The sequence below is a fragment of the Halichoerus grypus genome, chromosome 6 (genome assembly GCF_964656455.1).
Source record: "Halichoerus grypus chromosome 6, mHalGry1.hap1.1, whole genome shotgun sequence".
Taxonomy (NCBI): Eukaryota; Metazoa; Chordata; class Mammalia; order Carnivora; family Phocidae; genus Halichoerus; species Halichoerus grypus.
The window spans coordinates 77,160,738-77,188,579 of NC_135717.1; the positions used below are offsets into that span (position 1 = coordinate 77,160,738).

At 38.8% G+C, this 27,842-nt stretch overlaps 1 protein-coding gene across 2 annotated transcripts in view; it reads left to right on the top strand.

Annotated features, from left to right (window-relative positions):
* Nucleotides 1-11,376: 11,376 nt before the first annotated feature.
* DCP1B (decapping mRNA 1B) overlaps nt 11,377-27,842 on the top strand; it is a 56,381-nt gene continuing 39,915 nt past the window's right edge. Inside the window, exons 1-3 of one of the 2 annotated variants that reach the window (XM_036103046.2) lie at nt 11,377-11,626; nt 17,649-17,689; nt 22,114-22,241. In XM_036103046.2, the coding sequence (XP_035958939.1) occupies nt 11,477-11,626; nt 17,649-17,689; nt 22,114-22,241 (319 nt within the window). In that variant the 5' untranslated portion in view covers nt 11,377-11,476. The remainder of the gene's footprint in view (nt 11,627-17,648; nt 17,690-22,113; nt 22,242-27,842) is intronic. The other variant, XM_036103045.2, reaches the window with a different exon arrangement.

Here is a 27,842-nt window from a genome sequence, read left to right on the forward strand (position 1 = left end):
ACATGAGAAATCAATAGAAACGTAAAACCATCTACCATTGGTATCTTAAGGATACCATTAGGTGGTAAATATTAAATATGTGTAGTTACATAGTTTGTTTTAAATAATATTTAACATAGTATGGGCACAAAACTGAATCGATCTGTGAACAACTCTAACTGTCGTTAACAGTACCTCCTCCCCAAAATAATATGTTACATTAGAGGCCATCTGGATTCTACTTTCCATCCTCAAGCATCTCAACCTCTGCTTTTCTCCTTCCTCCTTCCTTCCTACCAACCCATCCATTCTGCACCATTCTGGGGCAGTTAAAGACTCACACAGCTTAGAGCCCAAGTAATGACTCAGGGAACCACCCAATTTGACGTCTACTTTTTTCCCTCCAGCAGCATCCACAGAAATCAGGAATTCCATCTCTCACTGGAGAGTGACAAATTTTACTCCCTCATCAGGCAATGATTAAAGGAGGGTTGTTATTATCATTATTATTATTATTATTATTATTATTTTTAGTTAGGGACTTGGGACTGCTGCTTTAGCTGGTTTCAGTACATGTGCATGTTTGTAAGAAAGCTGGATTGGGAGAGGAAACCCAACATGATGGTAAGGGAAAAGCTCGATCTTTTGTTTTACCATCACAGTTTTACTCACATGTAAATTCGCGTACTGTGTTTTTTAAATCAGATTTGCTGTGTATTAAATCGAGTTCTGTCTCTGCCAGGTATTGGTCAAACTGAACTGAGTTTTCTTCCCAAATTAGTTGAGTCATGCTTATTAAGACAGAGAGGCCAAATTAGCTCTGTAAAATCAGCTACTGTCTTGTGCAATGCCCAAGCTTGGCTACATCTCAATCGATGGATCCAGTGTTTGCCCACAGCCTTGAATTTCATCTTTCCTCACTCCTTCACTTTTACCCCAGCCATTTCTCAACACTCTACATTCCCTTTTCCTACTAGTGGTGTGCAGGAGCCAGCTTGTACCAGCTGGTGAGAGAAGATTGTTAAATTTTCAGAAATTTTGTGAACCAATTGTTAAACATAGCAGGTATCAAATTATGTAAACTTACAATTAAATAAGTTACATCAAAAACAAAGGGGAGAGACAGTCAAAACCTCATTACTTCCTAACTACTTTACTACATTTTACCATTATCTTTGTTCTTGGAGTTACTTACGTCTGTTGAATGGTGGAAAACCATGGGCTACTGAGCATCTCTTCCCTACTCTGCAGCCGGTGACATTAGTGTTGCTATGTGAAATCAAGTCAGAGTAAGATATCTACGGCAGGGAAATCAGCAAATGCTACATATCAGTCTTCAATGTGTTGTTTTGTGCACTGTTTAGACCAGGGGTCTGTAAACTCTGGCCAGGGGCTTGATTTTGTATGACTCTTGAGAAAAGAATGATTTTTTATATTTTAGAGGGCTGTGAAAAATATTCAGAACGTCACTTTGTTTGAGACATTAATATTGTGTTGTGTCAGTCTAGAAGGCAATCAAAGGTCTTTCTGATTTGTTGTGCTATGTCTTCCAGCCAAGATGCGAACCTCCAGCTGGGCTCTTCTTGCTTTCTTCGACCTCCTTCCTGAGAGTGATGAGTCTGGCATTAAGACTTGACTGACAACTGAATTTCATGAAGCACAAGGCAAATGAACCCAATCATCTTGCCACCAGAGTCACATTAGCTCCACAGACCCAATGACAGTAAAAATATGTTTTGATTACAAGAAGCATTAGATAAGGCACACACATACACACACACAAATCCTCACATCACAATAGTAAGTGGATATTTGGCAATTATCCAGGTAATTGGATCAATGTAAGTAGCCAGACCATTCTCCATTCCCCTCCAAAAAGTCTGTTTGGGAGCTTAATGATCTACTTTGCCAAAATTAACTGGGTAATTACAGAATCTGCATCCTTTTATTTTTTAAGGGTGAAAATCCATCTCTGTATCATTCTGAAATCCATAAATGTTTGAGAGTTCTTGAAGGAGCTGTCATCATTTAAAGACCAACCTATGAAGTATCAGTTGAATTCTTTAGATGTTTACCAAGATGGTAATTCAATTTCAAAGATGAAAACCAGCAGAAGCAAAATATTTCCGTTGCTCCGACCCCTTTTCCTTTCCCCTGTGTGCCCAGGGTTTTGATACCTGGTATCAGAGTCCCACCATCCCAGTGTAATTTAGGCCCTCGATGTCATCTCCTTCCCCCAGTGGGTTATCCTGTCTCCAGCCTTACCAGTTTTCTACACTGTAGCCAGAATTATCTTTCTGCAAATCAGATGTCACCTCTCTCTTCAATTGCAGCCTGTTGCCTAGAGAATAAACTCCCAAGCCCAAAGTCTGGCACGTCCAGAAGCCTCCTAAGCATGCAGCTCCAGTCTATCTAGAGTTGTATCCTTGATGAGTAGGAATCTCCTAAATCAGTGATTCCCAAACTTTAACATACATTAACATCATCTGGGAGCTTTTAAAAATCCTGATGCTCAGGTCACATATCTATCAATTAAATCAGAATGTCTTGGGCTGAAGCTATCATCTGATACCTTAAGTAATGCCAAAACTGTAATAGTATTTTGGTCACCCAGATTGCCTGGAGGACCAGAAACTGTTCTTAGAAATGTTACTTATTTATTTTTATAAACCTATTGTCATAGTAAAGACAGTGTACAGTGATTTGTCTTTGTGTATCTCGTGCATCAAATTTTAAGCTCCTGGAAAGCAGGGTCTGTTTTTAATTTTTTGTCATATTGATGATATTTAGATAGTACTTGGCAGCCTAATAGGAACACAACAAATGTTTGTCAAATCAAAGAACAAATGCATGGACAAATAAATAAATTATACCAAGAGGGAGACATTAAACAGAACAAGGTTTAAGAAGCTTAAAATAAGGAATACTCTTCCTTATTTGAGAAACAAGGCCATTCATGTCATTTTTTAATAAAGCGAATCATTTTAAAGGATGGAGCAGCCCATTTGCCACTGAACTGATCACCACAGGCCTTCATAAATGATCACGGTGGACAGAGCATTGCCTGGTCTAGTCCTGGTCTGTCATTACCCTTTTTATTATGCACTTGATAGATTTCAGATGTTTTACTCGTATTTAATCCTCAACAACAATCCTACAAAGTCAGATTCATTAGAAACTTCATTTTATAGAGAAGGAAACTGAGGTTGACATGGGATAAGGAATGGCCCACACTAGCTGAGCCACATTCAAACCCAGGAAGCTTGTCCTTGCCACAAGGCTGCCAACCAGGCTGTCCAGTGGCTCTCCAACCCAGCAGCAGTTAGACTCATTTTAAGGAGATTTACCAGGGCCCAACCTGAGAGTTTGATTAACTTGTCTGGATGAGCCCTGGCCATTGGTATGTCTTTTCAAAGGCCTTCCAGCAATTATAATGTGTAGCCAGGCTTGAGAACGTCTGCTCTAGGCTCTCTCTACTCTTAACTGATGTAACCTCAGAAAAGCCACTTCCTTAGCTTTCTTCCCTACAAAGAAGTGGCTGAAACTACTTATCTTGGTGATAATTCAAGCTGGAATGCCTAGGAATTATCCCTGTCCCTCATCCATCTTTAACCTCAGGCAGGGCAAAGAGGGTCTCCTGGGATCCCCATATGTGGACTTCCAGCCATCCTTCTCCTGGATTTTTTAGCCCCTACTGAAGGGAAACTGGGGCTCTGACAAGCCAGCACTATAGTGTACTTCATGAAATGCAGTGAAGGAGTAAAAGCTGTGTAGCTCCTAAGGAAGAATAAGAAAGAATAAATGTAGCCCAAGGAGTACACCTTGCTAGCCCTACTTGGAGATGGGTTGTTTAGCCCTGGGGAGAAGGGCAGGGTATAGGAGAGGCTACTGACTAGTAAACAAGCCCTTTCCTAGCTGACAGCGGGTCCTCTGCCCTGCCTCAGGGTGACAAGTGTGAAGAAGTAGAGAATACAGTCTGTCCTCTCGGGACATCCTCCCAGGTCGACTCTGCACTCCAGAGGGGCAGGCCATGCCTGTCCTGTTCACTGCAGTAATGTCTCAGCTCCCAGCCCGGTGCCTGTCCCATTATAAGAGCTTATTAAATGTTCACTGAGTGAATACATGATTAAATGCAAAGGCTATCTGACAACTGAATACAGCAATCCTTGCTACCTACTTCACAGGGACCTAGGAGACAGGAACTGCCCCACTTAGTACAAGAGCTCTCCTAGTTTAGACTAATTGTGGCTTATTTGGGTTAAATAAACGTGTTTGTTTTCCTGACATTTTCTTGTTTTCTTATAAAGCCCATATAATTCCTAACAAAAGCAACTAAAACCAAACAATGGATTCAGTGTTTACAGTTCTTTGGAAATGTATTAAAACTTAAGGCCCTCCGAGGCAGCGACCCCGGCACAGTGTGAGACAGGCTGGCTGGGGTCATGGCCACTGCTCCTAGGAGTCTGTAACAGCAGTGAAGGTCAAAGCCCTGTAGAAGGCCACTTATTACCAACAAGAAATGTAGAAAACACCCAGCCCTTTAATCTTCAAATTACTTCAAGGGAAACAAAAAGCAATGCTATCATCAGGCTTTATCCACAGAGGAAGCAGAGTCTTCTTCAGACACTCCTGATTTTAAAACCTCATATGTTATGATTACATCAAAATACTTAAAGTGTTTCAAAGAACTCTTTCAGGAATACTCACAGCAGTTACAAAACTAAACGTCATTATCCTCTATGACAAATAAGAAAAACTGGTCTGGTTTCTACATGATTTCTCCCATAATCACGGAAATAGGTGAAAACCTAGGGATGCTGATCCCTGATCCACAAGGCTAGTACCACTGCCAACCTGCCTCACCTCCCAAGGCAGTCAGTACAGACCCTGAAAGCACTCAAGACTCCTACAGTACACCAGAGTGTAGATCTGTATTTGCATGTTTTATATAGTGCTCCCTGTCCCCGAGTTCCCAAGGACATCCTAGAAATAAATTAGGGGACTGGCAATGGCAATAATGTTAAAAATTAAGAATCACAATCATTAGCAAACTAAAAAGGGGGAGAAATAATTCTGCACTTTGCATTAGTACATTTGTTTACCAAACGCAAGGTGCCTTTATGAATGATAAAGTACTAATTTTTGTTCTGGATGTAAGTGTGACTCTTGTCCAGGGCATAAATCTTGCCCTTATCAAAAGCAATGGCCAATGATAAAACATTGATAGAGCCCCATCTTTGTACCAGGCACTTTATATTCTAAGCACTTCTCATGCATTATTTGATTTAGCTCTCGCAACAACCTGAAGAGGTACGTGCTATTATTGTCCTTATTTTGTGGGTGAAGAAACTGAGGCCCAGAGCTTAACAGAACCCCCAAGATTACATAGCTAGGAGGAGATGAGACCAAGATTTTAGATCCGGGAGTCTCTGACTCCAATACTCGTTCTTCGTCGTTATACTATATTTTCTCCAAAAAAGAAAGACATTATGCCACTATGACCGAATTAAATTCTCTGTAGTTTAGGGATATTGAAGGAATCCCAAATCCCAGAAAAATCAGTCAGTGAAAGTTACTCAGAAATACTTCTGGTCATTAAGGTATCCCCAAAGCACAGGGCCAAAAATATCAGTGACTTAAATGATACTAGAGTAGAAATACAGGTCAAATCCAATTACAGAGGATCTCAAGGGAACATCCAAGCTCTTATGGTACCCTGGAACTTTATTATATTGAACAGTGCCCGTTCCAACTACTAGAGGACTCCTGGATCCTCCCTCCCTTTCTCCAAATTCTGGTACTTGTCTCTACATCACAATTTAACCTTTGATTATATATTATGTTTTATTGTTCACCATTTTTTCATGTATGCTTAGCTTTGTCTCAATTAGATTTTAAGATCCTTAAGAATAAAACTGGGTTTCATACTTTGTTGCCCTTTCTAATTTATTATGTGCTGATAATGTGCACAAACTGGGTGCCTACTGATATAAGTTATTTACTGATTTGTTTAACAAATATACCAACGTTCAGCAAACTTCCTGAAAAAGAACTGAGAGTAAATATTTTAGGCTTCGCAGGTCATCTGGTTTCCACTGCAGCCACTCAACTGTGCTGTTTTAAGGTGCGAGCAGCCCTCTGGCTGTCTATCAATACATTGAGCCTGACTGTGCCCCACTAAAACTTTATTTATGAAACAGGCAGAGGGCCAGATTTGGCCTGTGGGCTATAGTTTGTCAACTCAATACAGAGTATATAAGATAGGCTTGAGGGTCCAGGCTGGGAGATGTTTTGAAATCTCAGCATTCTATCAGCAGCTTCTATGCTTCCCCTCTGGCCTCTAGCCCATTTTAGAGTCCTAGCTCCTGACCAAGCCAAGTGTCTTTCCAAAGCCTCTTACCTTGGACTTCAGTTTAGTTCAGCACAATATTTTGCTGTTCATTTTCCTTTGGGGCTTCACACATCAGTTTAAAAAGAGAAAAATCAATCACAAAGTGAAGAGCTGACATGGTAGCTTGCATCGATAATAAGTAATCATAAAATTCTTCAACTGTATTCCATCTAGGAGTCCCGGACACTTTTTTTCTGACCGCTTCCTATAGACTGCCATGTAAATCATCAAGGTAACTTGAAATATGCATTTCACCTGGATTAAAAATCTGCAGGGAGAGCTGATCACCCCTGGCAGTAGGCCACCTAAAGGGTAGTAAAGATAAACATCCCTTCCTCCCAACAGTGACTGCTTCCCTCTGAGAAGGAAAGAGCACAATGAATGAAGGAAGACACCCTTTCTCTTTCTTGATTAAAACATTCAGCCCTTAGTTTTGACATAATGTTATAAGTCCTTAATGGGCTGCTATTTTGACCTAATTTCAATGCACATCAAACAGATTGGTCATTATTGTTTCTGGGCTCATCTACGTGTTTGTAAAGAAAGCTGCATTTGAGATGAATGGAGGTGGTTCAATAGACAGCCATGCAATCTGGAATGGGGAAGCATCCTTCTAATTCAATCACTTTATCCACAGAGAAGTGAAGTGGCTTGCCTAGAACAGTGGACTCTACCCAAATCAAATAATCCTGAGGTCATCCCTCTATGGTGTTGCTGCTACCACAGTGAACCGGCTAGCACCACACACACCTAGGTAACGTGAGAGCCAACTTTTGCTGTCCTAATGTGCAATCCACTAGCAACCCCCCACACCCCCACTCTGCCCCAGGACAAAACTCCTTTATGTGAAATCGGCCACATCCGATAACAGCTTCCTGAATCACATGATGCAGAGCTGCCTGTGTTTGCAGAGCCAGGGCAGATGGTCTATGCAACGTCCATGGTCCCTTCCACAGCGCACTTGTAAACAGGGAGATTTGTCTTCTGCCATCCCAATGCGCCCTTTCCACATCTTGCTCCCCCTCCCTCTTAGCGCTCAGGTGCTGAGACTCACAGACTTTAGTTATCACAGTGGTCATTGTATTTTAAGCCTATAATCTCTTCATGTGGAATTAAAGGCACTTCCTCATGTTTTAGTATGTTCCAGGCATTGAGAAGCAACTGGAAAGACATGTTTCGTGTAGAGGTCCTCTACACCCACTAAGCCTGACAATGAGGTAAAGTGAATAGGTTTAGTGGGACTGGCAGAAAGAGGCAAAGTGAGATTAGAAAAGAATGTATATTTGCGGTCTCCCCAGTCCAAAGAGCTCCAATGACCCCAGGTCCACTCCAGGCCAGTTTAGCAGAGGCTTAATCCAGGCAGCAGCTGGGCCCAGATTGGAGAAATTCAGGCTTGAGCAAAGGCTCACCCAACAGGCCCCTTTCTTCCCCACATCTGCCCCTTCTCATTCTGCTCCAAGGCTCTCTGATGGCTGTTTCACATCTTAACTGCTTTGCAATCTCATGGAACACAGACCTCTGTCTCCTATATTATTTCTTCCTCTGTGAAGTTTCTGATAAGTATGTTTTAGCTCACATTTTCCATCTTATAAAAATCCTGGGAATGAACTGCCTTGGGAATTAATGAGCTCCTTGTCACACAGAACTTTGTTGAGGTGAACTGAGCATTGGCTAGGTAACTGGACAAGAAGGATCCTTCCGGGCTTCTATTAGAAATAATAGTACAGGGGCGCCTGGGTGGCTCAGTCAGTTGAGCATCCGACTCTTGGTTTTGGCTCAAGTCATGATCTCAGGGTCCTGGGATAGAACCCCGTGTTGGGCTCTGCACTCAGCAGGGAGTCTGCTTGTCTCCCTCTCTCTCTCTGCACCACCCCCCCCATGCCCCGCCCCCCCCACTCAAGCACACACTCTCTCTCTAAAATAAATAAATAAATCTTTTAAAAAAAAAGAAATAATAATAACAATGATGAAAATGCTAATGATGATGTAGTTATAATAATAATAATAAGTTTTTTCATTTGCAAAACATTTGATAGATTGCAAATTTTTTTCAAGTTCGCTTTCTAACTTGATCTCATTTATCCCACAAAATTGGTAGGACAGATAAGTTAGGATCCCCAAGTTAAAGGTGAGGTCACTTGTTGAAGGTCACATAGATAAAAAGAGGTTAAAGTGGTTTCCCTTTCTAAAGGGTGACTCTTCCACTGTATACTGCTGCCTACAAAAGAAATGAACCATGCACTGAAAACAACTGATAAGAAGCTTCAAACCATTTTCCGCCACTAGGAGAAAAAGGGCTTTCATTAATTCTTAACTTCTATCATCTTTTAGTACAAAATTCCTAGCAAAAAGGATGATTCATACAGGTAGCACAAGCAAACCATCAGAGGTTGTTTAAGTCGTTTTAGAATCACAAACTCTTAGGGTGCATCCTGGAAGCTCCTCTTTCCCCTCCATTTCAACACATCCTACTCTAGGACAAATGCAAATCTTAGAGGTCATTTACACAACAAACAAAAGAGTACTAGTAAAGCAGACTGTGTATTTATGTTTCAGATTGTTATGCCATAAGAAGTCAGTTTATATTTGTATACAAGCATTCATACCTAGCTACAAAACCAAACATTTTTCAGTTACATCCCTATTTTCAAACAACTGAGGCATACCATGTTCCCACAATTACCTTGATGGATTAGGTGGTGAATTTTATCTTAGTCATTGCAATGGTATAAAAATCATAGACCTGGACATTATTTTTTTTATCATACTACAAACTTGTTTTAAATTCTGGTATACAACTTTAAATACCAAGTGTTAGCACATGTTTTATCTCATAATGACAACTATAAAATCATCATGAAACCCCAAAGTCATGAATAGCTATTCAAGGTATCATAATGAGACTTCCAGAAACACAGTGGAAGTATGCCAGCAATGTGGAAGCCAGTGGAAGTTAATGTGATGTGGATTAAATAAGAATTAGCCTATTGTAAATGGTCTTTTACTAACATAGAGCCTGCAACTTAGTATGTTTGGATAAGTAATAATGACATGATTTTACACAGGTTATTCAAGTAGAAAGTAGGCAGAAGTCTGTCTTCATCCTAGAAGGATGGAGCTTTAAGAATTTGGGGAAAAATAATTTTTTAAAAAGACAACAAAGCTCTGTGGGCCAGGAGATGAACAATATGGCAACGCTGAAATCACTGCGACGTTATGTATCTTTTTTTCTGTGTGGTTTATAATCCTCAAGGTTTTTCCCTTTTTTTTCTTACAATATAGAAAGTTAAAAAAAAAGAACTTTCCATTTTTTCCTATCTTCCTTAGAATGTAAATTCTGAAAGATCAGGACTTGCTATTGTATGCTCTTTTATCCCAACTCGGATTTCAGTATTCTATGTCACAAGCTCTTAAAAAAAAAAAAAAAAGACATTAAATGAGTAAATTCAACTAACTCATGGTGTAGTTCAACAGAATAAGCATTTACTAAATCTCTATTCACAAGGCATTGGACTAACTACTAGGGAGCCAACTAGGGTATCTATGTTTTCTGAAATATTGGGAAAGGTAGACTTTGCCCATAGGACCCAAGACTCAAAGGTAAATTCCTTTACAAAAGAAATGATAAACGTTTGCTAAAAGACTTTAACAAAAATGTACATCCAGTTATGCATGTTTTAGACTGACAACATTCCCATTCTCCGAAGGTTTAAAAACCAAATCCCTCATCACGGACTTTCTAAATGCCCGCTGATCTCACTCAGAAAAGACTGAGTACTGAAAAGCTGTCCAACTCCTGCTAGTGGATACATGTTTTCTAAACTTCTATTTCTCACTTGAAAACTCAAAAATTATCATTGGCAACAATAATTGTCCTTGTTTTCCTGGAAGTGACAGATGCACATTATTTATTTTCGAAAAAATGTCTATCGAATACTTGTCTGAATAACCATAGTTTGTCCATCTTTCTTTCAAGTAAAAATAGTGTCCCGTGAAAATAAAAATACTAGTTCAGCTTGCAACTCAAGCACAGAAGTGTTTTCCTAGAGACAAATATATGGTACTCCGGTATTCAGCACATGTGCTTATTTTTTCTTATTTTTTAATTTTTTTCTTATATTTATCTTTTTATCTTATCTTTTCTTATATTTTTATTTTTTTTCACACAGAATTTAAAAAGTGTGGGGCCCCTGTGTGACTCAGTTGGTTGAGCCACCGACTCTTGGTTTCGGCTGAGGTCCTGATCTCAGGGTGGGGAGACCCAGGCAGGTCCGGCTCTGGGCTCCGCTCGGAGTCATGCTTCAGATTCTCTCCCTCTGTCCTTCCTCCACTCACACACGCACTCGCTCTCTCGCTCCCAAAAAATAAATCTTTAAACAGTGAACCAAAGAGCTGAACTCTAATAAAACTAATAATTTTTACTGCTTTATGGAGAACACTCTCAAGTGACGCTTTTACCGCGGTACCCCGCTTTGAATCACTCTAAGACGCCTGAACTTTTACTCGCCATTGTTTTTGCACTATCAGTGCACACATCAACACAGTGAAAGAGGCAAATAAATCTTAGCATGGTCATGAAAATGGTTTTGACACGGTAGACCCCTGAAAGGGTCTCAGGAATTCTCAGGGGGTTCGAGAACCACACTTTGAGAACCACTGGGTATTTGTACATACAGAAATCACGGTTCCCCTTCTCTTCAGTTAATTAATTCTTGAAGTTTATTGTTATAGGTTTGATCACTGAGCGTCAAAGAAAAGACACTCCAAAGCGTCGAACACATCCAAGAGATACACCCCGTCGCGCGTGCAGCTCCAAGGCTCGCGTAGGAAGAAAACAGCGTCTGGGGAGGAGGACCCGGATTCAGACCTCCAGCCCGGGCTTGCGGTTGCCCCCGGCAACGATCGTCGGGGGAGGGAGTGCGGCCATCGATTAGTAATGTCTGGCGTCCGTCACCGGACGTGGGGGCGGGGGCATGGCTGGAGAAGGAAGGCCTCCCCGGACTTGCGGTCGCCGCGTGTTTTCGGTTGCGAGGCGGCTCGTTCGTTCTGCGATCTATTGAGAGTGGCTTCCGACAGCCCTGGGTTGATGTCGGGGAGGGAGGGAAGATGGCGGCCGTGGCGGCGGGCGGCCTGGCGGGGAAGGGGCGCGACATCAGCCTGGCGGCCTTGCAGCGCCACGACCCCTATATCAACCGCATCGTGGACGTGGCCAGCCAGGTGGCTCTGTACACTTTCGGCCATCGGGCCAACGAGTGGGTGCGTGCGGACGCGACGGGGCCGTGCAGGCAGGGGGAGGGTGGGGACGGGGTCGTCAGACTCGGGGCTCCAGAACCCAGTGAGGGGGAGGAGACGGTGACGCCCTGGAGGTGGATGGAGGTGGATGGTGGTGGATCGCGGCCTGAGGCCGAAGTTGTGGCAACTGGACCCCTGGGCCGGGGGTTTGGGGGAAGAGGGAGGCCGCTCTGAGAAGCCACCTAAAGTTGGGGAAAGGACTTAAATATCTACGATACCCCACGTGGGGAGACCGGGCCGATCAGGGACGGGACCCGGAGAGCTGAAGGAAGGAGGGGGCTTGATGATTTGAGGCCGGAAGACTGATGTACTCCGAGAAAGTAAAGCGGGATTCTGTTACAGTGAAACGTGGCTGCAGGGGAGGCGGGGTAGGGAGGAATGAAAAAGCCGAGTTATGGTTCTGGAACATCAGTCTTAGATGGGACGAAGAGAAGTCAAACCTTGATAGAAGGGAAGAAATTGAACTTGTGAACTCAGGAAATACACCAAGAAAAGAGCAAACATCGGGAAATAGAGGACAAAATGGGGGCTGGGTCTAACACTTCGAAGGGGGCTGACGCTCTTGGAAAGGTCATTACACTACAGCCTACCAAGACCAAAATGAGTTTGAAATTTGAGTCCATTTGGGAGCCGAATTATTTAGTGCACTTCTCAAAACAGAAACCCAATAAATAGCAATGGGATGAAATTTAATTTTCCTCACAATTACAATGGGGTAGGAGCATAAGACACTTGAGTCCTTTGCAGGAATTACTGCGTGTGATTCTGTAACCCACCCACTTGAATAGAGAGAGATGTAATTTTTCTTTTCCTCGTTAATGATTTTTGTCCCAAATAATAATCCATCCATTATATAACCATCCATCATTTTAAAATAAGTTCGAAAACAGTGTAAAGAACGGAGGGTGGATGAATGGATTTCAGGTGATTTTTTTTTTTTAATGTATTCTCCAAGACATCAAAATTCAATCAAGGAAAACATGCATATTGAACAAATTCATATATTTTTTAACATTTACATAGCCTGTCTCTCTAGTCTAGTGTGGACCTTGAGCAGTCTGTAATAAAAAATTCACCTGAAAATCATTAACAAAAATAAAAAGATTAAAAAGGAGGTCCTAAAATGGGAGAGAAGAAAATAGTTTTGCCCTAAGTTCTTAAGTGAGGAAATTTGCTAGAACAGAGCAAGGAATTTCGGCCTGTACTCCTAGTTGTCAAGCAGAAAAGGAAAACGGAGATATCTTCAGTATTCACCATTATGTAATAGAAAGTATACCACTTGGTCAGCAGAGAGGTTATCTCCTACTAATTTTCAGGGGAATTTGTCACCTGGGTCTTTATATAAAGGACATTGAGCAATATACTGGATGATTTCATCAATGGCAATTTAGGAAAAATACAAAGATATTCTACATATTGTATTGCTATTATACTGCTCTACAAAAAAAATGCCAAAGGCATAATGTGTTAATTCTGTCAAGGTAATCTTGTAGGAGATAAAGGATCAGGGATGTACAGTAATGTGAGCCTACTTGACAGTGGGATTAGAGTCTGGAGAATCTTGAGAAATTGTTAACATGTAGAGGAAAGAATTCCTCTTGGAAAACAATTGTCTCCTATAAGCTTTTGACAGGATCTCTGTGATAGATACCTGTTCAAATAGTTAGAGGTTTATTAGATAGCCAGTGAAGTCCTTCTAAAGCCTCATCAAAAGGCAGAAGTGTCACAATGCATTATTTACAGGAGTTATGTTTTCCTGCTTCCTGGACTTGTTGCCTTCAGACAGGGCATAATTCATTCAGTAAAAGGTCATTCTTTCAAAGTACTAATCTTCAAGGCTGTGGTAGCCAGAAAAAAGAGACCTAGTTAGATGCAGAGCAGTTGCTGAGGGTAAACAGTTTGTCACCACCGTCTCCATATGCCATCACTCAGGGCCTCTGGATGTGAGCCTTTTGAACATAAACCTACTGAATTATAAAGAACATTCTTGAGATTGGTGGTGAAAGTATATGCAAGAAAGCAGATGGAAGGTAAAGGAGGGGAATTCTTACTACACTAAAATAGATGAAGAATGACTTCAGGCATCGGTGCAGGAGATACTAGGAATGAAGGGTAGACAGAAAATGAGGTGCTTGAAGGAAGGATTAAGAAAGATTATGTCATGACCGGAATAGGAATTTAAGATCTAGAACTACTTCCCATTCATTATCTGGAGACTTCTCCCCCAAAATACCTACATGTCATTTGAAGAATATATTTTCACTTCTTAGTCCTTAGAGTAGTGGTTCATAGCTAGTTTTGATTTTGTCTCCAGAGAACTTTTGGCAGTATGACCAAAATTTTTGGTCGTCACACTAACAGGGAACATACCACTGGCATCCAAAGGATAGAGGCCAGGGATGCTGTAAAATATCCTACACATAGGATAAGCCCCCATGACAAAGATTTATCTGGTCCCAAATGTCAAAAGTGCTGAGCTTGAGAAACTGCCTTAGTGTGACTATTGTCCTGTTTCTAGCTGGTGTTCTAAGTTTCCTGTGTATCAAAATCACTTGGGAGTTTTGAAAAGTGTAACCTGCCAGATCAGTATCTCTGGATGTGAAGTCCAGGCATTGCTGTTTGTTAAAGGCTTCATAGGTGACTTAGATGCTATGTGCATGATTGAGAGAGAAAGGTTTATGGGGATAAATGGAGACCTACTTTTTCATTGTATTAACATAGATAATTAGTAATATAGAGCTTGCTTTGGGTTGTTTCAAAAGTGTCAAATACTGTGCCATCCCAATAATTTGCCAACTAGCACTATTTTATATTCCATCATCTTATTTTAAATTTTGAACTGCTTAATTTTTTAATACATGTTAGATTTTATAATAGAGTGTAATATTAAATCATTGAATTGTACTTTTAAAATTTTAGCTAAAATTCCCCAGAACTATAAACTAATAATTTAACAAAGAAGTCCTCCTTGGCTGGAGGACCTAAGGAGGATCTAATAAAATCTTGTTCTAACTATACCGCAGAACCCCAACCCTGAGCTTTGCCCAGAAAGAAAAAAAAAATCTGGTTACCCTTGGATCTGGAGGCACCAGGAAAATGCATGAATGTGAGCTGTTTCAGCCTTGATAGATCAGAATTTACATTTCCAAAGCCCCTTTTATCCATGTGTAATAGACCACTTAAAATATGTTTTTGTTTTTTTAATCAGAAGATCACAGTGGTATAGGCTAGTTACCTCTTTTCAGTGTAGAAACTGAGACATAGAATAATAAACTAGTTAGCCCAGTATGACCTGGCAAGAACCCCACTCCAGGTATTCGTAATCAGGATTTAAGAAATCCCCTATACACTTTAGTGGTGATGACAATGCTCCTGGTGGGCAAAGTACGGAGTGGATTTTGTTTGGTGCAGACTTTCCCAGTTATGGGTCTGGATCCCAAGGAAAACTCTCCAAAGATGTTGCTTGATGTTCATTGTACAGGGAGACCGGGTCTGTGGTATTGGGCTGTGGGAGTCTGGCCCCTAGCTAGTCAGGGGAAGTTCAAACTTTATTTAAAGACCTGTTGCAATTGAAGATGGCCACAAATTCTTTCACACTTTTCAATCAAAAACTGGGGTCCATTACCTTGAGGGCACTATGCTAAGTGAAATAAGTCAGAGAAAGTTACCAATACTGTTTGAACTCACTAATATGTGGAATCAAAAAAAAAAAAAAAATGGCTTGTTACAAGTTGGAGGAGAATTTCAGGAGAAACATGCCTTTTACATTTCTGATTCTGGATTTTTCAAAACTAAAATTGGGCATTAAGGTCTTTTTTTTTTTTTTTTTTTTAAGAAAAGGTAATTTCCATTGCTACTTCATGGAGGAAGAAGGGAAACAGTCATAAGCTATTAGCTATATGTGTACTGATCCATAGAAGCAGGTTTGGATCGCTAAGATAAAACAGTCTAAGATCAAATACTGGAAGACAGGAAAGTGTTTTGGCCTTGGAGCAAGTGGTCCTCACGATGCACCTAGACTCTTCTCCAGTTCCTTAATCTGTATCTCTGTTTCAGCTTCTTATCAATGTAATAAATAATACCAAATATTTCATTTTTACACATTTTTTCTTGAAGGCTCTGTGGACTGTAAATACTTGCCAACCATACCAGTTGAACTTTAGGAATGCCCACAAATTTTTAGACTTGTTTGGATAGTATTTATTGTTCTATAGCGGCCATTTTCTCAATGATTAATATTGTGGAAGTCTGTAGGTAATTCTTAGCACTTAAAGTGCACCCAGGATATAGATTTCTCAACCAATAAGAATTAACCCTGTTTGTTTACACAAGGAAAGATAAGTAATAATGTTTCTGTATTTTTTTTTTTATTTTGACTCAGTATTTTTCAAAGCACAGTGGAAAAGGGCCACATTTGAGAAGTAAGGATATTTTTCACAGGACGCTGTAGTGATTTATACGAACTTTATAATAAATTCATTTTAAGGATGAACTCTAACTTTCTTCCCAATGTTTATGTATTAGAGAAAAGACTGACTAAAATTGTTTTTAACTGTTATAAATTCTTTATTTCTAATTGCATATTCTATGATGAGGATTAAAATCCTCATTGTTGCTAAGTGATTTACTCTTAATATCCATTTGCTCTTAAAAAACAATGTTTGGTGATGTTTGACACAATTTGGGACATCGTGGATTTTGACTTCAGGACTCCTAGTACAGTTCTCTGGGCAAAGGCAGCAGTTTTCACATAGCATACATCAGAATCACCTGACAGCTTAGTGAACATGAGGTTGGTCATCATCCCCACAGTCTGAGTCTGTAGGTCTGGGAGGAGCCCAAGAATTTGCATTTCTATCAAGTTCCCAGGTGATGCTGATACTGCTGAATTGGGGACCATGCCTTAAGACCCACTGAAGTAAGGTGACCAGGAGAATTGCTGAAATTACTTGAGCATGTGAGAGGATCATGCTTCCAATGTTTTATGTGCCTTTAAAAAAATTACCATTTAATATTATACCCTTGTTCTTAAAGAGTGTATTTTCCCCAAAACTATAGAGTACTTAAATTTTGAATGATTTTGGTAATAGAGATTAATAATAAAATATTAGGAGGTTAGATAGAATGGTGAAACTAAAGCATGTAAGTAGCAAAAGTACCTTTTAAATTCCAAATTATAATAATCTGATTACTTGTTAAAACAAAACATTTTTTTTTTTTAGTATGCATTGTACTGACGAACATTTTCATCAGGGCCTGGGCTCCTGTCTTCAGAGAGATGGAAGAGAGCCTTTCCAAATGAACTGAAATGATAGTTTATCACTTTCACTTTACCATTTAACCAGTTTCTCTCAGGCAGATTTCTTGAGTCCAAGCTTGGCAATGTTTCTAACTTGATTTCAAAGATGCAAAATAGACTCTAAATATTCCACACCACGTTGGTGATTAATTTGTCTGAAAACTACAGCATTGTTGCTCTCTTCTGTGTTGTAGTCAAAGTAGGATTATTGACAGATCATCTGCTCTCCTAGGTGACAGGATATGGCAAGAGAAAATGAACCCAGACAATAAAGAGAGGGATAATGAAATGCGAACACCAGCGACTGCCGCAGCCACGTACCCAGGTCACAGGGTAGAGGAGAAGGCAGCACACTTAGCATCTCCTCTTTCAAAGGAAATCCATGGAGCGTATTTGTTTTTGTATTACTTTAGCCAGAGGTGTGTTGCTGTCTCTGTCTTTGGTAAAGAGAGGTAATGATGGTTTATTTCGTGAATGACAAAAGGAGAATGGCTGCTTCCTGCTGCCTAATCAGCGGAGCCACAACCTGGCTAAGAAACTGCTTTTTTCCTTTCCCTAAGAATAATCCCTCCTGTTACATGGATTGGCCTTACTTGAAACTGAATGTTCTCTAACCTCTGTGCAAGTCACTATTAATGAAGAGAATATACAGATTTTGCTGTTTGTTTGTTTTTTGTTTTTTTTTAGGAAAAGACTGATGTGGAAGGAACCTTATTTGTTTACACAAGGTAAGAGTGTTTACCTTTATGAAGAAACTGACAGTCTTTGAAAGAATATTTTAACTCAGTTGTGTCACTCTTCTTCAAATGTAGTTTTATTTCAAAGAGAAGTGAAAAATCCTGAATCTTAGTTTGAAGTTATTAGTGATATAAGGAAGGGAATACTGAATAATGTCACCTGGTATAGTACGAGGAATACTAATTTCAGAATGTAATTTAAACTCCAGTATTGGTGAGCTTAAATCTCTGTGTTCTTTTTAAAACAGTATTAAATATTTATCCTTTAGGGCGCCTGGGTGGCTCAGTTGGTTAAGCGACTGCCTTCGGCTCAGGTCATGATCCTGGAGTCCCGGGATCGAGTCCCGCATCGGGCTCCCTGCTCGGCAGGGAGTCTGCTTCTCCCTCTGACCCTCTCATGCTCTCTCTGTCTCATTCTCTCTCTCAAATAAATAAATAAAATCTTAAAAAAAATAAATAAATAAATAAATAAATATTTATCCTTTAATTCAAATGAATGGTACAGAGTCCTTGAATATAATGCATTGGCAAGAAGCTAGAAGTACACTATTAAGAATATTAGATTTTTTAATCACTATTTGGAAAAAGGTTTTATTGGTCACCTCCCCACTCACCTGCCTTTGACTCTTTAAAGACGTGTGCTCCAAAACTAAAGATATCTTTGAGTCCTCCATTATATAGCTAATATAGAATATATCTCCGGATAAATTTAATAAATTCATGTTTTTTGTCATTTGTATCAGAAATTGTTAATATCACATAGTATGTATATTGTCTTAATACTTAAGCATTTTATTCACATAAACATTCACATAAACTGTCCATTGTCACTGGGAGGACAAAGATAAAATACAAAGGCCTAGTACAAACCCTTCTAGAGCTAACAGCTTGATTGGGAAGACAGAAAATGCACACACACACACACACACACACATATATTTTTTAGACATTCACATTTAAAGATAAACCCCCCCAAATAAATAAAAATAATAAAAAAATAAAGATAAGTCCCAATAGATAGCTTATCCTCAGGGCCAGTTGAAAAGTTATAAGCAATGAATGGGCTGCTGTGATTATGGAAGGCTGTATAGAATTGGTGCGTCCAGAGTAGGCCTCAGGAATAAGGTAGCACTTAACTTGCATAGAGGAGGGGAAGGGCTGTCTCGACAGGAAGAATGGCGGAAGCTGAGGCATAGGACCTAGTCTGGTGAAGGGACAGTAAGGAAAATTACTTTTGGCTGCTGAGAGTTTATACTGGTTTATATCAGTTAGAAGACAGTAAGGGTAAAGAAATTTTGCTGGCTTAGAATGTCAGACCAAGGATTTTGAAATTTATTTTCTTAGCAGTAGGGAGTCACTGAAGGTTTATAAACAGGGAAGTAATAGAGTTATAGCAAAACGTGTGGGGAAAGTCAGTGTATTAGCATTATGAGGATGCACTGGTTCTAGAAGAAGTTGGGCTTAGAGACGACAATGAGAAGATTATTGCAGGGGAATAGGTATGAGATGATGGGAGTATGGGACTAGAATGGTAGAAGTTGAGATTGAAAAAATTTCTTGAAAGATTGCACGTATAGAGGAAATGTTAATATTTAAAAAAAACTAAGATGTTTAAATAGAAGACGAATGACAGAATCGTGAGCAGTATGAAAGGATAGGAGGTGGAGAATCTGGTTTGAAGATAATTTTATTTTGAAATAATGATTTTGGAGTAATAGCAGGGCATTCAAATAAGATGTCAGGTCCCTCAGGACAGGTTAGGGATGCAGATACCGAGCTTGGAGTCATCTGCCTTAAACTGGTCATTGAAGCCATGAGAGTACAAGTGTTCTCTGAAGGAGAAGAAAGTGATGAGGGCTAGTGGTTGAGTTTTTGGGGCCCAGAGATACAGAGAAGAGTCAGCCATACAGATACAAGCAACATGAGAGCCCAGTTGCAGGCCCAGTGCAAGCATGGCGGAAGAGTGTGTAGGTGGAGGCTGAAGCTACAGTGGGCGTGGAAAGAAAGGAATGGATGAGCAAGGCCATCGGAGTAGGTAGAGGACATTGGTTTATTAGAAAAGTGGTGGGAGTGCCTAAGAGCCATTGGCTACTTTAGTGTACATTATGTTCACAAACATTCCAAAAGCACCAGAGCATACCGCCAAGTGAGTATAAACTCCTCTTGAGAATTCTGAAGTGTGAAAAGAAAACCAAACAGATGACCTCTGACTTATTCCAAGCACACACAAAGAGTGCATTTCTCATTCATTTCATACAAGTATTACTCTTTTGAGATGTGAAAGAAAAGATGTACTAATATATGCTAATGATTTGTTTTAGGGATTTTTAGTAGGCCCTCTCTCTCTCTTTTTTTTTTTTTTTTTTGACTGCAGAAGATTAACAAATTATGCAAGTATTTTCTCTTTTGTGCCCAAACCAAATGTAGGTTTGCATTTTCAAGTATTTCTTAATATACTCTGAGTTCCAAATGGAACTGTCAGTTCAACAGTAGGCTGAGAACAACTCTTTTCCCTGTTCCTTAATCTCTTCCCCAAATCTAACTCCTCAAGAATAGGGGCTTTTCCCATCTCCCCCCACCCCCACCCCCAACCCTTCCCTGGGTGTGGGCCAGCCCCCCCCCCCCAGTCAGATAGTTGCCAGATTCTAGCATGTTGAGGTCTTTCCTCAGTAGAGAATGACAGAAAGCTCAAAGAAGTCAGAAGGGAATTTTTAGTACAGGTAATGGAGCTGCTGGTGATAATATTTTGACTTCTGTTACAGATATTGCTTTAGAGGAACTGGCACATTCATCCCCTGAGCCTATTTTATAAATTATGAGATGGTATAGTAACCATACTATTAGAGAGGTAAGGTCCTGTTGTGATAATGAAATACTTGAAGAATCAAATTCTGATTCTGTATAAAAACACCTAATCCCATTTAAAAAATTATTTCTTTTCTTTATTTCCTCCCATGGCTTGCTTTCTGTAATAGAGAGTTCAGAGACACCCACTGGTGATTTTTGAACTTGACACTTCCGGAGGACCCTCTGTTAGAGATCTTGGGAACTCTTTTTCATTCTTCCTCAGAATTTAAGTTGAAATGATTATCATGATGCTTTCTAGTATTGAGTATATGCCCACCACTGCTTTACCTTTTCGTAAAATAAGTTAGGCAAGGATTGCCTTCCATCAAGTTTAAAATTGGAAGTCTCAAAAGAAAATTCTGTAAGTAGTACTGTAGCTGTATTTTACTTCTTTAGTAGCATCAAAGGGTTAATGTGAAATAAAACTAAAACAAACACCTTTTCTTCCTGTTGCTCAGAACATTTCTGTGGGTTGGTTACCCTGCTGCCCTAGTTTAAAGTAAATAAATGAATTCTGCTTGCTTCAGTTTCAGCGTAGAAGCATTTGGTGTTTCATTTGTCACCAGAAGTTGCACAGTTGGATTACTATATGGCTGTCACCCAAGAGTAGACAAATGCACACGTAGTTGTTAGAGTTACACTCTGTGTAATTTGGGCTCTTTCTGCCTGACAGAGAGTAGGCACTGAAGGTTTATTCAATGAAATGAAAAATAAAAAGTCACTAAATGACACATTTTTATGGAGAAAAACTTTTATAGTAGTTTATCTATGAAGTTGTTTCCTTTATGAGGAAAACAAAATAGCTGCTTTTTTTTTTTTTTTAGATTTTATTTATTTATTTGACAGAGAGAGACACAGCGAGAGAGGGAACACAAGCAGGGGGAGTGGGAGAGGGAGAAGCAGGCTTCCTGCTGAGCAGAGAGCCCGATGTGGGGCTGGATCCCAGGACTCTGGGATCATGACCTGAGCCGAAGGCGGACGCTTAACGACTGGGCCATTGAGGCACCCCATAAATAGCTGCTGCTTGAATTAAATTCTGTGATCTTTTAATTATACTGTATCTCATCACAGGTTCGTTGACCAGAGGGGCATCGTTTCTCTAAGAAATTTTACAACTTCAATTTCAAACCAACACTAATATTTTCTATGGAAAATTTCTTTGTATGATTGTGATGTGCACTCTATATTAACTATCAAGATTCTTTAAAAGTATCTGTTAGTAATTTTTTTTAAAGTGGTTAATATTTCTGCCTTAAAGGAATTTACAACCTAGATAGGGAAGCAAGATATCTATATACACATAGCTAAATAGGTAGGACTTGTGCCAAAGGGACAGCAAGGGCAGTCATGCTGGATGTATTACATATGAAGTAGTACATGAATTAGTACATTCGTACTGTTAGCCAATAGTAAAGAATCATTGCTTTGTATGTGTACAGTCTGCTTGCACAAAGCTCTCTATACATACAAAAAGGTTGAGAGACACGTTCGAATAGTAGTTCTACTAAAGTGTACTTCTGTGGAATAATTTGTCTTTTGATATCCTCCCCACCCGTTGTGATTTTTAGGTCTGCTTCTCCAAAGCATGGGTTCACCATTATGAATAGGTTGAGCATGGAAAACAGGACAGAACCCATTACTAAAGACCTGGATTTCCAGCTCCAGGATCCTTTCCTTCTCTACAGAAATGCCAGATGTGAGTCTTTCTTAATGCATTGGGTAGTTTTATTTCTGCAGTTTGGCCAAGTGTTTAAAATTGTATAGTAGATGTCTTTGTGTTCAGTATCAGTGACTCTTAGGGTCAGCGTCAGTTAACTTGGGAAATACGCATGTCCAGTTGAGGGAATCGCTTCTTCCTCGTGAAAGTTTCAATGAAAATGATGTCAATATGATAATGTAAGTATTTGAACCCTGTTTTCTGCTGCTAGCCCTGTTTGTGTGAACCCATCGTAGATTTTAAACCTGGGTAGGGCTGGATGAGGCGAATTCTTGGTCAGGAGACTGCAGAGGGACAGACACATGGGCAGGGCTACAGATACAGAATGAATGATTTAGCTAGTGGTACTTTTTCCTTGTGCATCACTTCAGACTGAGCATCCACATAGGAAATTGGAGGAAGAGGGCCTATATTCTAGATTGCCATCTTTTGAACACATAGTAAATGAAAAACCAAAGTCCAAAGAGTTTTGGTCATTTAGAATTTCGTAAACTTTGTAATGTTGAAGTTATATTAGGTAACTAAATAGTCCTTGCCTGATTTGAAGTGAGGTGTAGCAATCGTCTATCCAATATTCTGTCCCCATTTTACTCTTGTGATTATCTGACCACTTGTGTTGGACTACTGGGCAGCACAGAGAAAAATTGATGAAAAATATATGAACTGCAGGAGCATCTCCATACACAGAAAATGAGAGCATACTTAAATATAAATTGTATGTGTGTGCACGTGATCTGTGCTTTGTGCATAACTTTAAGGAAGACCTGGCAGTTAAGAAATGTTTTCCATACATTTTCCACCCTGCTTTTGAGATCAAGATACAAGAATTGGCCAACTGTATACTATTCAGTGTAATTTTAATAATGAATGTAATACAAATAATATTTAATGTTTTAACTCCAGTGAATTGTTTTGTTTTGAAATAAATATAGCATTTTAACTTATAATTATAGTCACATATAATCAAGTTGTCACGATAGGTGGTCATCCGTTATTTAGTAGAGAATACAGTTAAGTTTTTATGAGAAAAAAGCCATTAAAACTGTAACATGACTTACCAGTGCTAAGTCCTGTGAAATAAAAATTTAGTAATATAGGGAAATATTTTGTTCTTTTCTCCTCTATTTCTTTGCTAGGAGTGTAGTTAAATCAGTTGTTAGTTTTTGAATTATTTGTGTGCTTATAGTTATGTCAGGTTTATTTATTTTTTTAGATTATTAGAGTCTATGTCAAATTAATATATAATTCAAATCCTAATAATATCACAAAAATAAATATAAAATAAATGAATATTAGTGACTTATAATAGCCATTTTTGGTTGTTCTTATTTTGGTTAAATACTTGGTCTAGTCAGTATAGATAGTATTTTATTTTAAATTCTTATCACAATATTACATATTATATATCATATCACATACTATATCAAAAATATAAAAATACAAACTTTCTTTAATGTGGTTGATTTTAAAAAATAGCTTTCTACGCCCCACAGGGTTTATCTGGTAGGAAATAGTGTTTGGGTGTAGTAAACATATCAAGCCTCGCCTTGGCTCCAGGCCTCGCCTGTCTAATATGGTAGCCCCTAGCTGCAAGTGGCCATGGAGTGCTGGACGTGTGGCCAGTCTGAATTGATCTCTGCTGTGAGTGTAAAATACATACTGATTTGCAAAGACTTAGAGCAAAAAAGAATGTAAAAAAAAGTCTCATTAATAATTTTATATTGATTTATCTGTTGAAATGATAATATTTTGAATCTATTGAGTTAAATAAAATATATTATTAAAATTAATTTCACCTGCTTCTTTTAATTTTTTTATTTAAAATTACATGTGTGGTCACATTTGTGGTTCACGTTATATTTCCATCGAATAGCACTGTTCTAGGCATTTTCATTTATTTTACCATATTTCATAATCACAACTTTGTAGGGCAGACATTTTCACTGTCATTTTGCAGATGAGAAAAGTAGGCTCAATGAGATGACAGACCTGACAGAAACCTGTAAATTCTGCTTTTTTTTTTTTTTTTTGCTTTTTCTACATCATCTGTACTATTCTCTGCACTATTAAACATGAATGCAAATTGAAAGCAGCCTTTTGGATGCATAACAAAATATTTCTAATGAATTTCCATAAGAAAGAAGTGAAATCAGTTGAACAGCAAAGAGTGGAAGGGAATGGATCTATTTACCTTTCTGGGTTTATTTGCTTTTGATTTTGTCCTTAATATCTGGTACTAATTGCCTTTGCAGCCATAGTCTTTGGTTTTAGTTTATTTGTAAAAGCCTTTTCAGTCTCTGTCATCAAAGGTTCACAGGAGAGTTTACCCCAGGTTGCTTTCAGAGTCTCAGATACTTCTCAGATGTTTATAAAGAATTCAAATACTTTATGTAATAATCCTATATGGTTTACATATTCTCTAATAACATACAGATTGTCCTTTGAACAATGAAGCCAGCTTTATTGAAGAATGGCTTTTAAGACTCTGTACCCCTCAAGACCTGTATAATTAAGAACCTCTCTGTATAGCGTTGGCATTTCACTTGGCCTAGGTATGTCATAGGCCGTATTTGGACATGTCAACAGGTAGAGTTGATTTAGGTTTGTGGTGAGTTTTCTCATGGAGTGTTTTAGATTTACTAAGTTAAAAAAAAAATTAGTACCTAGGGAGTCAATTATCCCAGTCTTGGATTGGATGAATTTAGAAAAACAAAATCAAGGAGTAAAAATCTTAAAATTTCTTTTTTTTTTTTTTTTTTAAAGATTTTATTTATTTATTTGAGAGAGAGAGCACATGAGAGGGGGGAGGGTCAGAGGGAGAAGCAGACTCCCTGCTGAGCAGGGAGCCCGATGCGGGACTCGATCCTGGGACTCCAGGATCATGACCTGAGCCGAAGGCAGTCGCTTAACCAACTGAGCCACCCAGGCGCCCCAAAATCTTAAAATTTCTTCATTTAATTAAAAAAAAAAGATGTTTAATAAATAAGTAACTTTGAACTTGACCAAACACAAAATATATGGTTTTATTACATTAAAGGATTTATAGTTTTTAAGCTTGGTTATAATTGGACTTGGCTTATATAAACTTTAAATATAAGATAGCTGTCAATTAAGGACAGAAATTCATTTATTCAACAAACATTTACTGAGCATTTACTGTCCACCAGGCACTATGTCAAGGCTTTATATGGGTGATTTAACTTTTGTAACTTTTTCTTGGAAATGCTGTTATTCTTGTTTTATAAATGAGGAACTTGTTTTATAAATGAGGATTAAAGAGATTTAAGTCATTTACCAGGGTCCATGACAATTTTGAGGTGGAAATAGCATTGGAACTGGGAAAGCCTAACTGTTTTTTATTTTATTTATTTTAAGATTTTATTTATTTATTTGAGAGAGCATGCAAGAGCAGGGGGAGGGGCAAAGGGAGAGGGAGAAGCAGACTCCCCACTCCCAGGACCCTGAGATCGTGACCTGAGCTGAAGGCAGACACTTAACTGACTGAGCCATCCAGGCACCCTGAGAAAGCCTAACTTTAAAAGCCCAGGCCCAAGCAGTGATAGTACTAACACATATGAGTGATGCATTTGAGCAAGGTTTACCTTTTAAGAAATACTTAATCTTTTTACTGCACACTCCAAAATTTAAAAAGGAAGTTTTTCTTTAAGTTGAAAATCTCTTATATCTCAGTTATTAGGAGAATATCAAATAAAAACTAATGTAATAAAAAGCTGAATTTGACCGTTTCTTTTCTATTAGAGCCCTTTAGCAACCATTTTCTGTATTTTCCATTTCATAACTAAATAAGATTGTATTTTCCCAAATATAAGATTTAAGATAAGTTACAGACAGCAGAGGCAGGTAGATTTCAGAGTTAGACCAACATGTTGAATATACCATTGTCTGTGGCTACAGGAGTAGAATGAAATTCTTTTAAGCTGCTTGATTTCATTGCAGACATAAACCTGGAGCTTAGAGGAAATGATAAAAGGCAAAATCAAGATATTTAAGATCAAAGTTGTTTTAGAAACTCCGCCTCAGTTTTAAAGTGAATTTACCATATTGGATAGTTTTGTATTCAGAAAGAAATACAGTTTAAATCCTTTATTGACATTTGTAGGATCTGGGAAAAACTGCTATAAATAATGGAATATGGGACACTAAATGAAAATGATAATTACAGACAGCCCTCTTCTTTCAAATAGGCCATGTCCTAGCAGTTCCCTTTTAAAGTAATTGGTGGACTTTGGTTAAACATGGCATATTGGATACATTCCTGTTGTTCTCCTAAAACTGTTGAAATGACAACAAAGGAATAAAAAGAGACATAAACCTACAAGGGTGGAGGATGCATTTCATGAAAAAGATGGAATAAACAAGAAAGAGGAAGGCATGCCATGATAGCTTTATTATTCATAATGTATTAACTTTGCCTCCCTGCAGAAGATTATATATCTCTGCTCTGTTGATGTCAGACTTGACTACATGATTTGGTTCCTCCTCCCACTGATCCACCCTCCAGGAGGATATGTAGGATATGTAGGATATGTACCCTGTTGAACTCAAGTATGGCTATGTGAATTGCTTTGGCCAGTAAAATGTGGGTAGAAGTGTTTTGTGTCATTTCTGAGCAGATACTTTAAGAACTAGTTCATGATTCACCATTCTCTTTTCCTTCTGCTATGATGACCAGCAGTGTTCTAGGCAGAGGCTGCTCTGTCAGCCTGGGTCCCGGAATGAAGATAACATGACACAGAGGTAAAAGTGACCTATGATGGACATGTAATGTGTACAAGAAATAAATCTTTATCACTGAAAGCCATTGAGATTTTGGGGGTCATCTGTTACTGAAGCATAATTGGGCCTGTTATGATGGATACATAGCCATCCAGGAAAAAGGGGATCCAAATACTGGATGGAGGTAAAGGAATTCTGAGAACAGTGGTCAAAAGGAATCCCATAATGACCCCTGTGCAACGGAAGATCAGTCAGTCTAAATTAAAGTATAAGGATAAAGGGCTTCAGGAAGGGTGTCCAAGAAAAACTTTACAACTAATACCTTGAGTCTATCGGGACATTTATAGTTTCTTGTTAAGAAAGTTTGGTGATGCTATAGAAACATTGAAAACTGAGAGAGGGATGGAAAAGTACAACAAAAGGAGGCAATTCTTAATTCCTGGGAAAACAAAATATTGTAAAAGAAAGGAAATATAATTATAGTACACTATATGGCTCTGCAGATTATAATAATTAAATTATATAAATAGTATATGACTAAATTATGTACATGTATTATTTTGATAATTAAAAATTTAAAAATTGGATAGCAGAATACATTCATAGAAAAAATATTTTAGTTGGTGGTGAGTCAACTCCTCCGTGAGTCAACTCATGAGTCTTTTAGCCCATTGTGCACATACTGAAGAGTCGCACGGTAACATTATAATGGTGCACGTATGAAATACAGCACTAGCATGTATAGCATTATTTCTGTAGGAAAATTCACTCAAGAGTGAAACTTACATATATCCCCAAAAGTATAACTTCCTTAGCTGCAGGGCAGAGGTCTTGTAGTGCTCA